This window comes from Diabrotica undecimpunctata, chromosome 3 (assembly GCF_040954645.1).
Source record: "Diabrotica undecimpunctata isolate CICGRU chromosome 3, icDiaUnde3, whole genome shotgun sequence".
Lineage (NCBI taxonomy): Eukaryota > Metazoa > Arthropoda > Insecta > Coleoptera > Chrysomelidae > Diabrotica > Diabrotica undecimpunctata.
The window spans coordinates 20,916,024-20,931,910 of record NC_092805.1 but is presented as its reverse complement, the minus strand read 5'-3'; the positions used below and the strand labels follow the sequence as shown (position 1 = coordinate 20,931,910).

At 33.8% G+C, this 15,887-nt stretch overlaps 1 protein-coding gene across 3 annotated transcripts in view; it reads right to left on the bottom strand.

Annotated features, from left to right (window-relative positions):
• The window catches only part of LOC140436551 (leucine-rich repeat transmembrane protein FLRT3-like), a 38,107-nt gene that overhangs the window by 2,568 nt on the left and 19,652 nt on the right, over nt 1-15,887 (bottom strand). For 2 of the 3 annotated variants that reach the window (XM_072525458.1, XM_072525459.1), the window contains exons 6-8: nt 8,556-8,737; nt 6,197-6,330; nt 4,010-4,183 (exon numbers count right to left, since the gene is read on the bottom strand). In XM_072525458.1, the coding sequence (XP_072381559.1) occupies nt 4,010-4,183; nt 6,197-6,330; nt 8,556-8,737 (490 nt within the window). The remainder of the gene's footprint in view (nt 1-4,009; nt 4,184-6,196; nt 6,331-8,555; nt 8,738-15,887) is intronic. The other variant, XM_072525460.1, reaches the window with a different exon arrangement.

Here is a 15,887-nt window from a genome sequence, read left to right as displayed (position 1 = left end):
GAGAGGTAAGTGACCAGTAATAAAGTCAAACTGCTCATTGTAATTAATTTAGTCTGAAATAAAGATATAACGATGTCTTTTCAAAAAAAAATAGCGGACGAACACCAAGCGTATAATGACCGATGGGAAACCGACTATTTAAACACAAACAATAATAGTAAACTATGCTTTGTGTGTATGCAAGTTTAATCAGTTCCCAAAGAATATAATATAAAACGTCATTATACTTCATTGCATGAAAAAAAGTTTCCATAATATACTGGCGAGTCTGGGACCACCATAATTGCGGAATATAAGAAGAAACTAAAACAACAAACAATTTTTTTCAAAAAGTTAAAAAGTCAAATAGAGATCAAAATTGTAGTTTTGCGGCTTCATATGAAGTAGCTATGGAAATTGCGAAAGCAAAAAAACTATTTAGTGATAGACTTCTTTAAACAATTGTGCAATAAAAATGACAGAACACTTTAATGAACCAAAAATTGTCGAGAAGTTCAAAACAGTTGCAGTATCTCAATAACAATGAATATGTTTCTAAGAAGTTGTATGTCTCAATTAAAAATGCACGTTTTTTTGTGTCTGGACGAAAGTACTGACCAATTGGATATTAGTTAACTTGTAACTGGTGTTCGAAATATTTAAGACGACTTCACTGTAGCAGGAGACGTATTAGGTTAGTTCCATTACATGGAACAAACATGGGAACTGACATTTTCGATGCGGACAAGAAGCCGTATCTGACTAAGGAGGGTTCGATAAATGTTCCTGCATTGTAATCGATAAAGCCAAAGTAATGGTAGAAAGTAAAACTGCGTTTACTTGACTCTTTAAACAAAATAATATCATCTTTCCTGTTATTCACTGCATTGTTCACCAAGAGGCCTTATGTGGCAAATCCTTACGTCAAACAGTTGCAATGAAAGTTGCTGTTAAAATAACAGACATTATCAAAAGAGGCAATCGAGCACTCACTCACTAGAAATTTGGTGATTTTTTGGCTAAAGTGGATGCTGCATATGAAGCTGCATATCTCTTATAATTTTAATTCATTATAATATCGCTTTTTCTTTCTACACAGAGCTTTAAGTTTTCCTCGCATTATTCTATATATATATATATATATATATATATATATATATATATATATATATATATATATAATTATATATATTCTTGTTTATTACAATCACTATTATTTGTTCATAATTGATGTCTGGTCTTCTTCTTTTTCTCTGCTATTGCCTGATACTTTTCGTCAAACCAATCTTTATTTATACTTCTCTTGAAGTCGCCCTTAACTATTTTCTAGCTGGCTTCTCCTACGACAGAATGAATTTGTTATTGCTTGCTCTATTTGTAAATGTCAGTCACTTTGTTTTTGTAAATGTCAGTCACTTTGTTGGAAAATTTTATTTATTCTTTATATTAATTTGTTATCTCTTCTTCCTTAAGTATTTTAATATTGTACTTTCTGTTTTATTATTATTTTTTTCATTTTTTCTCCTGCCTTCTCCGCACATGTGACTTTAACGAGGTAATGGTCCGATTTTAGCACCTCTTATACTTTTATCTTTTGAATTGTATTTATGCCATTCTTTCAATCATAATATGATCTATCTTGTTCACTGTCATTACATCAGGGGAGACCTATGAGCCTTTGGATATCTCTTTTCGTTTTAGTTGTGTGCTTCTGGTCACCATATTTTCCTCCATCGCATCCATCCAATAAGTCTTTGAACATTATCGTTTGATACTTCATGTTTACTGTGGTCACCACTTACTGCAGTGTACAGAGGTTCTTTTCCCACTTTAGCATTACAATAACCCATTATTACTTCCACATGTCGTTTAGGTAAGCGTTTATGTTCGTTATTTAGCTGTTTGTGGTAATCATCATCATCATTGGTGCTACAGCCCTATAAAAGAGCCTCGACCTTCCCAAGTCTATTACGCCAGTCAGTTCTATCCATTGTCAACTGTTGCCAGTTTGCTGCGCCTATTTGTCTACCATCCTCATCTACACCATCCCTCCATCTGAGTTTTGGTCTACCCCTACTTCTACTTACCACAGGTTGTGACATAAGGATTCTTCTAGGAGGGTTGTTCTGCTGTGATCTTGTCAGATGTCCTGCCCATCTTGGTCTTCCTATTTTTATAAAGGATACTACATCTTTACCACCAAATATATGTTTATATCTGTGATATATCTCGTAGTTGTACCTCCTTCTCCAAACACCATTTTCACAGATGCCACCAAATATTCTTCTCAGGATCATTCGTTCAAATATAAGCAGGAGATTTTCATCTGCCTTGGAAATGGTCCATGTCTCCGACCCATATGTCAACACTGGTTGTATAAGGGTTTTGTATATGGTTATTTTTGTTTTTTGGCTTAAGTTTCTGCTTCTCATATGTCTACTCAGTCCAAAATAGCATTTGTTTGCTAGGACTATTCTTCGCTTGATTTCTTTCATCATGACGTTCTCCTTGGTCATCAGGGAGCCTAAGTATGTGAATTTGTCCACCACTTCAAAGGTAGAATTATCAACCGTGAATTGGTGGCCGATGTTTCTGGCTCTATTGTTGGGTGTTGATGGCATTATCTTAGCTGTTTGTGGTAAAGATCCTTTATTTCGTCGTCCTTGTCTTTTGACGGTGCATGAATATTGATTAGAGTCTAGTCCCTTTTATTACTTTTAATTCGTATTAAACTCGTCCTATCATCATCATCATCATCATCATCATCATCATCATCATCATCATCATCATCATCAGTGGTGCTACAGCCCTAGTTGAGCCTCGACCTTCCCCAATCTATTTCGCCAGTCGTTTCTGTTAATTGCCAAGCGATGCCAGTTTGTTGGGCCGATTTTCCTCGCCGAAAACATGCTATCAGAGACTTAAAAAGTGATCATTAAAAGTTATCACTTTATCCTTGATACATTTAGCTACTATAAAACCAGTTTCGATCGTTCTGTCTTTTCTCCACTTTTAAAGAGCACAATATCTTCTATTTCAGTTATATCCGACCCTAATTGTTTTATCTCTTGCAAAGTCGATTTTATACTTCTTTGTCTCATTTTTATTAGTTCCTTTATCGCATCTTCATTAAAAGTTCCTCTAACATTCCATGTTGCTAACTGTATCTTGTCCTTCTTCTAATTTTTTTTTGTTCCTCTGTTGTTTTATTTCATTTCCATAGTTCGTAATTTTTTTCTTCGCATTGTTCTTCGCCATCTGTTTCTTTTTTTCTGCGGGTGCTTAGATTTTGGTGTTGGTCTCTACCACCAACGTTTGTTTTATGCCATCCCAGCTCCATATTTCATGATCGAAGTATTATTTTCTCATACCCTACTTTCACTTTATCCCTTTCTTTCTTAGTTCTTGCGCTTTCTGTCTGATTGTTTGTCTGTCATGATTCTGTACAATTCTGTCTTTCTTTATTTTTGTTTTACATGACTTTTATTTAATCCTCTTTCTTTTCAATGGTCTTATTTAGGTATTATAAATAAATTAAATATCAAATAGATAACAAAAATGTTTTACTCGCTATGTTATGGAAACACCATTTATTAGACACTTAATAGCATTAGCAGAATCAGAGGAAGATTTATCGAAACAGCAATACAAATTTTATCAAATAAGTCAACAAAGAACAAACTCTTTTTTTGTTAAGATTCGATAGTCCAATAGATAACCATTCCAGAACAAAATGTAATGTAAAGAAATAATATTTAAACTGTAGATTCTTGATTGAATAAAACGTTGTTTTAATAATGCTGAAATTTTAGACATCTTGCCTCATAAGTATCCTTTCACATATAGTACATCTATTTCTGATTCTATAGTTTGTAAAACACATCTTCCTTAAAAATCCCTGATACAAAAATCAAAATTATGCTTCCAACGTGATATGTAATACTCTAACGCATTATAATTATATTATTAATATCATCCTTCTTACATCACATTTCTTTTAAATGTAACAATAAAAAATTGGACTTCTTACCTACAGTAAATCCACAGAGTAAGTTGAAATAGGCATTCGTGCGTTCAACGTAAATATCATTCATTTCAACATAATCATCGTCACTTGCTTGCTCATGGTATAAAATTAATTTGAGTGGTTCATCTGATTCTGGTAATGCGTCTGGTGCTTTCTTGGTCACTTCCATACCGTTATCTTTGGAACAAAACGAGAATTTGATAAATTATTGGAAAGTCTTAAGAAAGTAGAAGAGGAATTCTATTTGCAATTTTTTGTTAAATAAATATGTTCAATATTACTTAAACTTAGGAACTATAATATCCAAAGAACTGATTCTTCTGTTATTTATACATGTTCACAATAACATATACTAACAAGTATAAACACACACACACATACACACACAAGCATATCTATATTTAAAAGCCAAATATTATGGCGTTGGAGCACAAATTAGTCATTTCGGTGTTACTGTTATTGAGGTGTAGTCCCCACCTCTTTAGTCGACTCTTGCTGATACAAATTCAAACTCGAAAGGTTCAACCAATGACTCCAAAATAGTTTCCACGTCACTGGTTAGCGCAACCTTCCGAGTTTGAATTTGTATTAGCCCGAGTCGACTGAAAAGGTGGGAACTACACCGAAATATCAGTTATATTGATTGATATCGATTCAAACGCGAAAGGTTTGACTAATTTGTGCTCCAATGCAATAATATTTGGCTTAATAATTTAATAATTTTTAAATTATAATTTTTTGGTATATATATTATAATAGTGACGTTAGTCATATGGGCGTGGTGACGTAATCGATAATTTTTTTAAATGTGAATGGGATCGTGTGCTAGCTCACTTGCACGGGTATTCAATTATTTTTTCTGTGATATAAACAACATAATTATTTATATAGGGTGCCCAACAACTGCTTACTTTTTGAACTAATTTAATTTACACAAAAAAAGCATGTGCATAATTTATTAAAAAGAAAATACATTTTATTGCTGTCAAAAAGCAAAAAAAATGTTTATTTGACAAATATAAAGTACTTTTCATTTAAATTAAATGTTCAAATTGTCAACAACCTGCCTCTTGGCAGTAATTGAACCGACGAGGACAATCTTCTTGAATATTGTGGATCATTTCTGATGTTCTATTACGAATTTCCAATCTAATTATATTTTCAAAATGTTATAATTTTTGTGGTCGATAGTAGTAAATTTTTGATTTTAAGTAATCCGAAGGAAAAAATCAAGAGGTGTAAAATCTGTAGACCTTGGGGGCCATCTATTATTCCTCGTCTACCAATCTATCTCCTAGGAAAACATATACTCAAAAAATTACGGACAGGAAAACGAGAAGGTGCGCCATCTTACTGAAACCATATATGTTTTCCTTTGGTAAATTACAATCATTTTCATTTGGAAAAATTTCTGCAAGTTTATTTTGTAAAAAATTAGATATCTTTGCTTCCCAGGAGGCTCATTGACGAAACAGGGCCTATAATAATGATATCCTCGACTATTCTTTTCATACATTTACTTTTTGATGGTGCTAATGGCGCGGCGTGCCTCAGTCAAATAAAGATCCTCTTCACTCCAATATTACTGTTTTGCCGACTCACTGTTCCATGTAAACAGAAGGTTGCTTACTAAGTAAAAAGGATTTGATGAATAAAATGTGGATATTGATTACATAAATCTTGCATTCCTTCGCAGAACTGTATTCGGCAATCTGGATCATCCTAATTGATTTCCTGGACATTATAAATTTCATAAGGATGGTATTTTTTTAGTACATGTAAAACAGACCTTTTAGAAAAGTTTGGATCAGCTTCACTTTGCATTGAATTACTTTAACGATCATCCGCCATACGTAATACATCAAGGTTTAAATTATTATTTATTGGTGGATGACCAGCAGTTGCAACATGTATTAAATGTACAGCTTCAAGTGTCCAGTTTCTCTAAAGTTTCTCTTAATTTTACTAATAGTGGATTTTGTATTAATAACTTAGATAAATACATACTTCTTGTTGTGGAAATTAATTTAATTTAAAAATTAAATATTTCTTTTAAATGGGCTAAAACAGCACATGAATTCTATTCTTATTTAAAAAAATGATCGATTACGTTATCACCCTCAAATCTAAACGCCGTTTGTCTGATATATATGCCAAAAATTATAATTTTAAAACAAAAAACAAATTTACCTGTTAAGACTCCTACAAGTAGAAGACCGTCCTTTTCTGGTCTATGTCCATAAGTGTCTAAACATCTCATCTGGCTTTGACGAACTAGAAGGTGATGGAAAGAAGTCTTTTCCATCTCAATAGGAGCAGCACACCTAAAACATTGTAATGTTTGATAAATAGGTTTAATATTTTTTGTAAGTAATACATAGTTAAACTATTTGCTTCTTGCTTCAATGAATCTAGCAACATAGGATCGGTTTCTTTACTAGTGCTTTTAATTTTTTTGCATACAAAATTATTATTAAAAATGGTTTTCACTGATAAACAAAAGCGATCTATGCTCGAAATGTATTTTAGAAATGGCCAATGAATTAACGGTGAATGGGTTTACTCCAACCGAGGAGCTTTTGAAGATTTTGTTGAAGAATTTCCCAATGTTGCGGTTCATTATGACGTATTTTGCAGAACTATTCGTGGTGTTGTAGATGTTTATAGAGAAACATGAAGGGTAATTCACAAGCCAGGGGCAGGCAGGCCTAAAGTACGATCAGAAGAAAACATCGAACTGGTCAGAACAGTTATTGTAGATCAACCACGTACATCAATTCGGCATTTAGATTAATGGGATGATTTCTGATATGGAACTTTCCAGCGCATTCTTAAGCAAGATTTTCATTTTCATCGGTATCGTTACAAGCCTTCCATAACATCATCCTAAACTACTATCCCCAAAGGCTAGTCTTCTGTAATTGGTTCTTGAACAATCTTAATAATAATGATGTATATGAGGCAAAACCTTTTTTATCGACGAATGTTAGATTTATCTTTCTGGGTACACAAGTTCTCAGAATATACAGATGTAGTGATTCTAAACGCTGAAAGATACCGTCAAGAAATTTTAACTCCATTTATAAATCAGTTGCAAACCATGCAAAACCATCCAACCATGCAAAATTTGAATTTTAATATGGACTTTTTCGTCAATAGGGTCATAAGTTTAAATACGCCTATTATATTCCCCCTTCGATCCTGTGATTTGACTCCCTGCGATTTCTTTCTGTGGCCACATTTAAAAAATTCGATTTTTAAAACTTCTGTACCGGATTTGGAAAATCTCAGACAAAGAATAGAGAAGAATAAAATGGGTCCTTGGGTCCTGAGCGATGACCAGAGAATGTTATAGACTCAATGAGAAGAGTTACGTTATGTAGAGATGTTGGTGGTGGACATAAATATATAGCATCTTCTTTGATTTTATATGTTATTGTTAATTTTTTTGATTTTTTTTTATTATAGTTCTGTGTAACCTGTAAAGGTTTTGGCGGATTTTTTTATGTTTTACTATGTTAATTAAAATTGATTTATAAACACCAATGATACAAATTCAGATTAAAACAAGACGTATGTATTTTTTTGCTCACATAGCTTTGATGAAAATAATTGTGGATCGCTCGTTACCTGAGAGTACCATCACAATTACTTCTTCCTCAAGTGCCATCTTCGCGGCGGAGGTCGGCAATCATCATAGCTATTCGGACTTTTGAGACGGCTGCTCTGAAAAGTTCATTTGATGTACATCTGTACCACTCTCTCAGGTTGCGCAGCCATGACATTCTACGCCTCCCCATGCTTCTCTTTCCTTGGATCTTTCCCTGCATAATCAGTTGGAGCAAGGTGTATTTCTCTTCACGTGTAATATGTCCGAGATACTACAATTTTTTTGTTTTAATTATATTTAAAATTTTCTATTTCTTTATTCATACTTCTCATAACCTCTTTGTTTGTGACGTATTCTGTTCACGATATTTTCAGAATTCTTTTATACACCCACAGCTCAAATCTTTCCAGTTTTTTCATTTATGTCGCATTCAAGGTCTAAGATTCCATTCCATAAAATAAAGTCGAAAAAACATAGCACCTCGCAAATCTAACTCTTAGTTCCAATTTTAAATCCCTTGTACATAGCACTCTTCTCATTTTGTTGAAATTTGCTCTAGCCTTTTCTATTCTGATTTTGATTTCCTGAATGTAATGATTTGTGGAGTTAATCATTGTTCCCAGATATGCATATTTGTCCACTTGTTCGACGTTGGTTCAGTTTATTAGGAGATTCTCGTTATTTCTTTGAGTTTTTGATATTCTCATAAATTTCGTCTTCTTGACATTCATTGTTAGACCATACTCTTTTCCATACTCCGCTATTCTGGTCACCACTCTCTGAAGATCTTCAATATTTTCGGCTAAGATCACAGTGTCGTCCGCATATCTAATGTTGTTAATGGGAACTCCATTTACCTTTATTCCAGCTGTTTCACCCTCAATCACAATTACAGAGAAATATAAATGGAACTTTATACAGAAAGACAAAATTACTTACATAACCTGCTTGGCGGCATTTTCATCGAGTTTAATGTAAATAGGCATTAAATCGTCTATCAGCCATTGGTTTTCACAGTCACAAGTCCATGGATTGTCTCTAATGTCTAATTCGGTCAAAGAGTCCCAACGGGCCACGATGTCGCTGTCTATATAAGACAATTTGTTGTTTCCAATATGAAGCTGAAAGAATAACAATAATTTAAAGTTATATTTAGATTAATTACTATTTTATTGGGAATAAGCCACAATTGAAATTTAAAATAAATTTATTGATTTTTTTGAATTTTCTTTTTAATTTGCACTTCGGAAATCGTTCTCAAAATACAAACATTAATGTTTGCCTTTTGCAATGTGGTTAGTGTCCTTCAGATCTATCTCTGCTTTTTCGTCTTCGCGAGCTTTTTGGTAAAAATGACAGAATGTCAAATCCACGGTACTGCCTTAATGTTGCATTAGAAGAGATAGGATGTTCTTTTGCATCCACTCGGAAGTTTAGAAATATTAAGTGTCTCGTCAAAATATAATTTTTTTTTATTTATTTATTTATCTATTTAACCTTTCCTTTTCTTAAAATAATGCCGCGAAAAGCTTGACACACATGTAGTAGAGGAGGTTCATCTAATATTGGATACATTTTTTTCAACCGCTACTTATCGCAAAAAATAATTCTAATTTTGTTTTGTTCTTAGTAATTTGCTGGTATAACTACGTATTATTTTCTGGTAGGATTGAAATAATTCTTTAGGTGATAATAAAACGTTAATAAAAAATCCAAATTAGACAGTTTACAAAATAGTCATCTAATATTGGATACGGTATCCGATATTACGGAAATGCATATTTCATGTACAGCTGGTTCCAAAAAACAACTGATACGACTCTTAATAAGATTTGATCATTTTGAGCAGTGTATTTGATTGGTCTGAAATTATATTATATTTATTTTGACAGACAAATAATACATATGTTAATTCATAAATTGTAATAATTATTAAGGTTTAAATTTTGATATTATTTTGAATTCCTGCATTTTGTAAAGGGTATTTATGCATGATAGTTTTTACATAAATAGTGCTGTTATTATTTTTATTATTATTAAGGAATAAAACAAAAGGCTTAACTAAACAATATATAAAACAAGAATTGTAACCAAATTAAAAGATAACTGGACAATATCAGAGGCAGCAAAACATTTTAACATAAGCATAACCACAGTTTTTCTATTAATAAAAAATGAAGGGAACAACCAAAACTATACTAAATTTCATCATCATCATCATCATCAGTGGCATTACAGCTCGTTATGAGCTAAAGCCTTCTTCAGAACAATCTTCCATTCGCCCCTGTTTCTGACAACTCTTCTCCATGCTTTAACTCCGATGGATTTTAGATAATCCTCTATGTTATCTTGATACCTAAGTTTTGGTCTTCCTCTGGCTCGTCTTCCCACTGGTCCTCTTCAGTCGAAATTTTTTCTGATCGTTGCATCTTCATCTCGCCTAATTACATGTCCTATCCATTGAAGGCGTGTTAATTTAATACATTTTACAACGTCAGGTTCCCCAAAACTTCTGTATAACTCAAAGTTGTAGCGCCTACGCCACAAACCCTGTTCTTGAACTTCTCCATATATTTTCCTTAGAATTTTTTCTCTCGAAACGTTTAAGCAATTCTTGGTCGTTCTGTGTAAGTGACCACGTTTCAGACCCATATGTTAACACTGGCCTTATTAGTGTTTTATATATGGTAACTTTTATTTTTCTGTGTAGTTTTGGGGCCATATGTTTTCTCAAGCCATAATAGCACTTATTGGCAAGCACTATTCTTCTTTTAGTTTCTTCGCTGACATTGTTGTCTTTGAGCAGCGAGCCCAGGTAGACGAAGGTGTCCACACCTTCCAGTTCCAGATCATCAATTAATAGTCTAGGTTGCCTGATCTAGTACAATACATATACTTGGTTTTCTGTGCGTTTATTTTTAATCCCATTCTCAGTGCAGACGCCCTTAGTGATCTAAATGCTTCGATTAGAGATTCTGTGGACCTAGCAATAATGTCTATGTCATCTGCATATCCGACCATTTGTACAGATTTATTAAAGATGGTGCCATTCGTATTAATATGGCACTCTCGAATTACTTTTTCTAGTGCAAGGTTAAATAAGAGACACGACAGTCCATCTCCCTGTCTCAGTCCATTTTTAGAATGGAAGAGTCTTGAAAAGTCGTTTTGGATTCTGCGCCTCTGAGTGTAAGTTCCGTTAGTTGAACAAGATGAAGCGGCATTTGAAATTCCACCATTCCACTATACTAAATTTAGATAATGTAAAAATAAAATTAATATTTTGTAATATCTCAATATGAAGAAGAAAGAAGAAGAAGAAGAAGAAGAAGAAGAAGAAGAAGAAGAAAGGAAGGAAGTATATACCTGTTTCATTGATTTTGAGAAGCATGCAGCATAATCGGCTTAAATAAATTTTATTAAATAAAAACATAGACAGTAGAGACATTAGAATCATATGCAACCTCTATTGTAATCAAACAGCAAAAGTGAAAGTTGAAAATGAACTAACCGAGGATATCCAGATTCGCCGTGGGGTCCGTCAAGGGTGTATTTTATCACCCTTGTTATTCAATTTATACAGTGAAGCCATCTCAGAATTAGCGCTTGCCGAAGTCAGTGAGGGCCTTATAATAAACGGTGAGCCACTTAATAACATAAGATATGCTGACGACACCGTCCTTCTGGCAGGAACACTAGAAGAACTGCAACACCTTGCTGAACAACTTAATATATATTGCAACGATTATGGACTAAAAATAAATTTGAAGAAAACCAAGTTCATGATATTTACAAAAGCACAAAACATCAAAGTAAGCTAGTACTAGATAATACAGAAATTGAACAAATATCTTCGTACAAATACCTTGGAGCATGGATCACAGAAGATACTGATCAGACAAAGGAAATAAAATGCCGCATTGAAATTGCACGGTCAACTTTTAATAGAATGAGAAAACTTTTTTGTAATCGCGATATCAATATATCGCTCCGAATAAGAATGCTTCGATGTTATATTTTCTCTACCCTTTTGTATGGGGTTGAAGCTTGGACACTTAAAAAATCCAACATTTAAAACCTAGAAGCATTCGAAATGTGGTGTTACCGACGTATTTTGAAAATATCATGGATCGCAAAACAAACGAACAAGTTCTCGAACAACTAGGAAAACAATGCGAAGTTTTAAATTCCATAATAATAAGGAAATTGGAATACTTGGGGCACATCATGAGAGATGAAAAATACGAACTACTAAGGAATATAATGCAGGGTAAAATCAAAGGCAGAAGAAGCGTAGGAAGACGTAAAATCTCGTGGCTACGCAATCTCCGTGAATGGTTTGGATGCAGTTCAATTGAACTATTCAGGCGCGTAACCAACAAAATTATAATTGCCAGAATGATTTAAAATCTCCGATAGGAGCGGAATTTGAAGAAGAAGAATATCTCAATCAGCATTGATAAAAGCTTGTAGTCTTCGGTCCATCTGCGTGAGAGGAACTATGAAATTGTCTTCTTTAGAGAGCTCTTCCCAAACCTGTTGTATACCATGCCACAGCTCTTCAGCATTTTGAGGTATAAAATTACGCCGATACAACCGTTTTATAATAACCCCCCACACATTCTCAATTGGGTTTAAATCTGGACTGTAGCTGGGCCATGGTAGGGTTTCGATGTTATTATTCTGAAGTCACTGGTTTATTATATTTGCAGTGTAAACAGAACAATTGTTGGAGGATAAAATTATTTTCTAGATACAACTGTTCAATAATACCCTGTCCCAAAAATCTTGATTTTGTAGCTGATGGTTTAAAGCAAATATAAGTATTGATTGCTTCTGTTGTAGTGTAAAAGCTTGTTTTTTGCTGCAGTTCGGTACCTAAGATGCGATGCTTTAATTCTGCGCCAAGTTGTTGTCTTTCTTCCCGGAAACTGTGACATAATTCTTGCAGTTTTTGCATCTTTAAAATGATTTTCTTCCAATCTTTCCAAAGGGTAGGATCTTCATGAGCGGTAGATATTTTTGGTCTTTCAGAACCCTGCTTTCTTTCGAGAGTTTCTTGTTCTCTCCATCTTTTATTATTATTAAAAACTGTTGTTCTGCTTACGTTAAAATGGTTCGCGACGGCAGATAGTGACCAACCATCTTCTAATTTCGTTACAATTCTTGCTTTTAGTTGTTTGCTAGAATGTGGAGCCATTTTTTGATGTTAAACAGAATAAGTTATCTGACCAATTATAAGATTTGACAGTTATAATAACAGTATGTAAATAATAAGTATTTATCGTTTAAAATACACTGCTCAATTTTCTACAAAATACGCTTTAAGAGTCGTATCAGTTTTTTTAGGAAGCAGCTGTATATGGACAATGTAAACAATTTATTTGTTATTTTGGTAATTACAAAATATAACTTTTATTTCAGTAAATGTTTAGCTGAAAGGTGAACAAATAATTAATACAAACTAAATAGTAACTATCCATCCATACAAAATTCGCAAATGAAATTATTGTTGCCTTCAGCTCCACTAAAAGCTTTATGACACCATCTGTAGCATTTACAACAGCGTATCCATTGTTGCCCAACTTTGTTGGAAGACAAAAATTCAAAGCAGTAAATACATATCACATCCTCTTCTTCTTGATCCACGTCATCTTCAGAAACAACAAATGGTATTTCTTGCTCAGACTCTGATGGATCCGACGAAACGACTTTTGTTTTCCTTTTATTTTTGGATTTATTAATTCCACTTTTGTGCTTCTTTATGATCTTTTTTTAAGGCGATTAAGTAATTAAAGTAGCTGCTCGAGAGTTCGTTCGTTTAATTCCTGATGGACCAGGTTAAACAGGCAAAAGCTTTAGGTCAGTTGGTTTTAAAAAGTTGCTTATTTTATCAACCGTGGTAGGTATTGCACTGTATGCTTGTTATGGATTGTAAAACCCTGGTCACGAAACAAATCTCTGTCAAATGGCATAATGTCACATTTTCAAAAACCACGCAAAGCAATTTCCATTGATGCTGCCCTTGAATATTATTTTCCTAACAAACCCGCAATCTGGTACGGAGAAATTGTTCTTCCATGGTTATTTCTTAACCAGCTTTCAATTTGTTAGCAATAATATGTGTTTAAAGGTCCCATTAAGGCTACATCTAAAGGTTGTATCTTATTAGTTGAGTGCGGAGGTAGGCATATTACAATGATATTATTTTCTCGGACCTTATTAATGACATCCAAGTTTATTGTATGCGAATAGTGTCCGTCTAAAGTTGAAATGATGGGATCTTCGGCGAATGACTTAGTATAGGAAATAAAATGGCCCATCCACTGCATAAATAAGTAGGATAGAATCCACCCAGAAGGATGACATCATACAGTTGCTTCAGGCGCTGCTCCATCCATCAGCTCTGCTTTAAAAATGTTTCTCGGGAAGATCGTTATTGGGGGAATGTATTGGTCATTTGCATTCATACATATTACAACTGTGACAGGTGGACCTCTTTCCAAAATTATTAATGCTCCAATCAGCTGTTTTTCTTTTAAGCCTATAACTTTTGTATGCTTGTGTTGAACTGCTGTTATTCCAGACTCGCCAACACTATACCCTGCTTGGATTAAATGTTATCTTTTTTAGTTTTGTTTCCTGAATATCATAAAATTTCTTAAGATTTTATTTAGTAAATTCTTTGATTCTAGCTGCAAATACGCATTGTAGCGTTCGAAAAGAAATATTCTTGTTACGCTTTAAAAAATTTCTTAGCCATTTTATTCCTGCAATAGCCTAAGCTTTAGAAAATGGATGCGGAAAATTGTTGACTAAAGCCAACGGATATGCTAGACGGCGAATATCTGTTGACGTTAACCATAAAACCTCCCTTCAAATTCCAAGCGGTAAGCAACCAACTCTTTTTATAATGCTTCGGGAAGCACTGGCTTATGACCTAGAATTGATTTTTCGAGGTATGCTAGTGGAGTTTCTTTCTTACAATAATATTCTAATGTAGCTTTTGGGCATTGTATTCAAATATCTGATCTTCTTATTTAGGATAGGCGGAACTGCAGAGGCCATGTTTGCTTTATTCCATTGCTTTCTTTTTTTAGGTGATATTCTGTACCAAACACGTTCTTCAGTATAGATATGTTGTACTCACTAACCGAATTCTGCCATTTACCGAATTTTATACTCACAGCACGTTGTGAATTTCGTTTATTTCTTACATTGCGTTTCGAGTATTTTTGACGTGCATAAAACGCGTTGTGGAAATGATGCGAAGACTCACAATACGACACTACGAAGACCGTCGGACACACACGACGACTTTTCGCGTTATGGACAATACAAATATCCACAAAGCAAAACTTCCAATTGTATTTAAAAAATGTAAATAAAAATACATTATTAAAAATGATGGATAAAAAAATGTAAATGATGCCAAATGATGTAAATAAAAATACAAATACCCACGTAACGAAACTTTTAATTCTATTTAAAAGATGCAGAATTTTCAGAACCAAATTTCTTCACTTATTTTTGCATGTAAGCGATCCATAACACTTTGAATTACATTATTTGTTCCTTTGGATAAAAAAGGATACCAAATGGGAGAAAAACAACTTAAAATAATCTGCTATGCAGACGACGCAATACTACCCTCTCAAAATGATGATGATTTACAACGTATGCTGCACCAATTTAATATAACCGCCAGAAAATTCAACACGTTAATTTCTCCAAAAAAGACAAAATGCATGGTAACAACAACAAATTTACTAAGATGTAAATTGGAGCTGGACGGTCAGATAATAAAACAAGTGATGGAGTTTAAACATCTAGGCATCACATTATCTAGCTACGGGAGGCGCGAAACTGAAGTGGAAGATCCAGTAAATAGAGCAAACAGAGCCGCAGGCTGCCTGAATTAAACAATATGCAGAAATAAAAATATCGGGAAAGAAACGAAAGGCAGAATTTACAAAACAGTCATCAGGCGAATAATGACATACGCGGCAGAAACAAGACCTGATACAGAGAGGACAAAAAGGATGTTAGAAACAGCAGAGATGAAAACACTTATAAAAATTGATGGTAAGACACTATGGGACAGAGCTAGAACTACAGATATATGACATAGATGCAAGGTGGAGAACATCAAGAACTGATAAACTGGTAAACTGGCAAACATCAAGAATTGGTAAACAATCCTCGAATTCCTTTTTAAGGTTTTCGAGTGATTTTCTCAATGTATTAGAAATTATCAGAATCTACACTGAT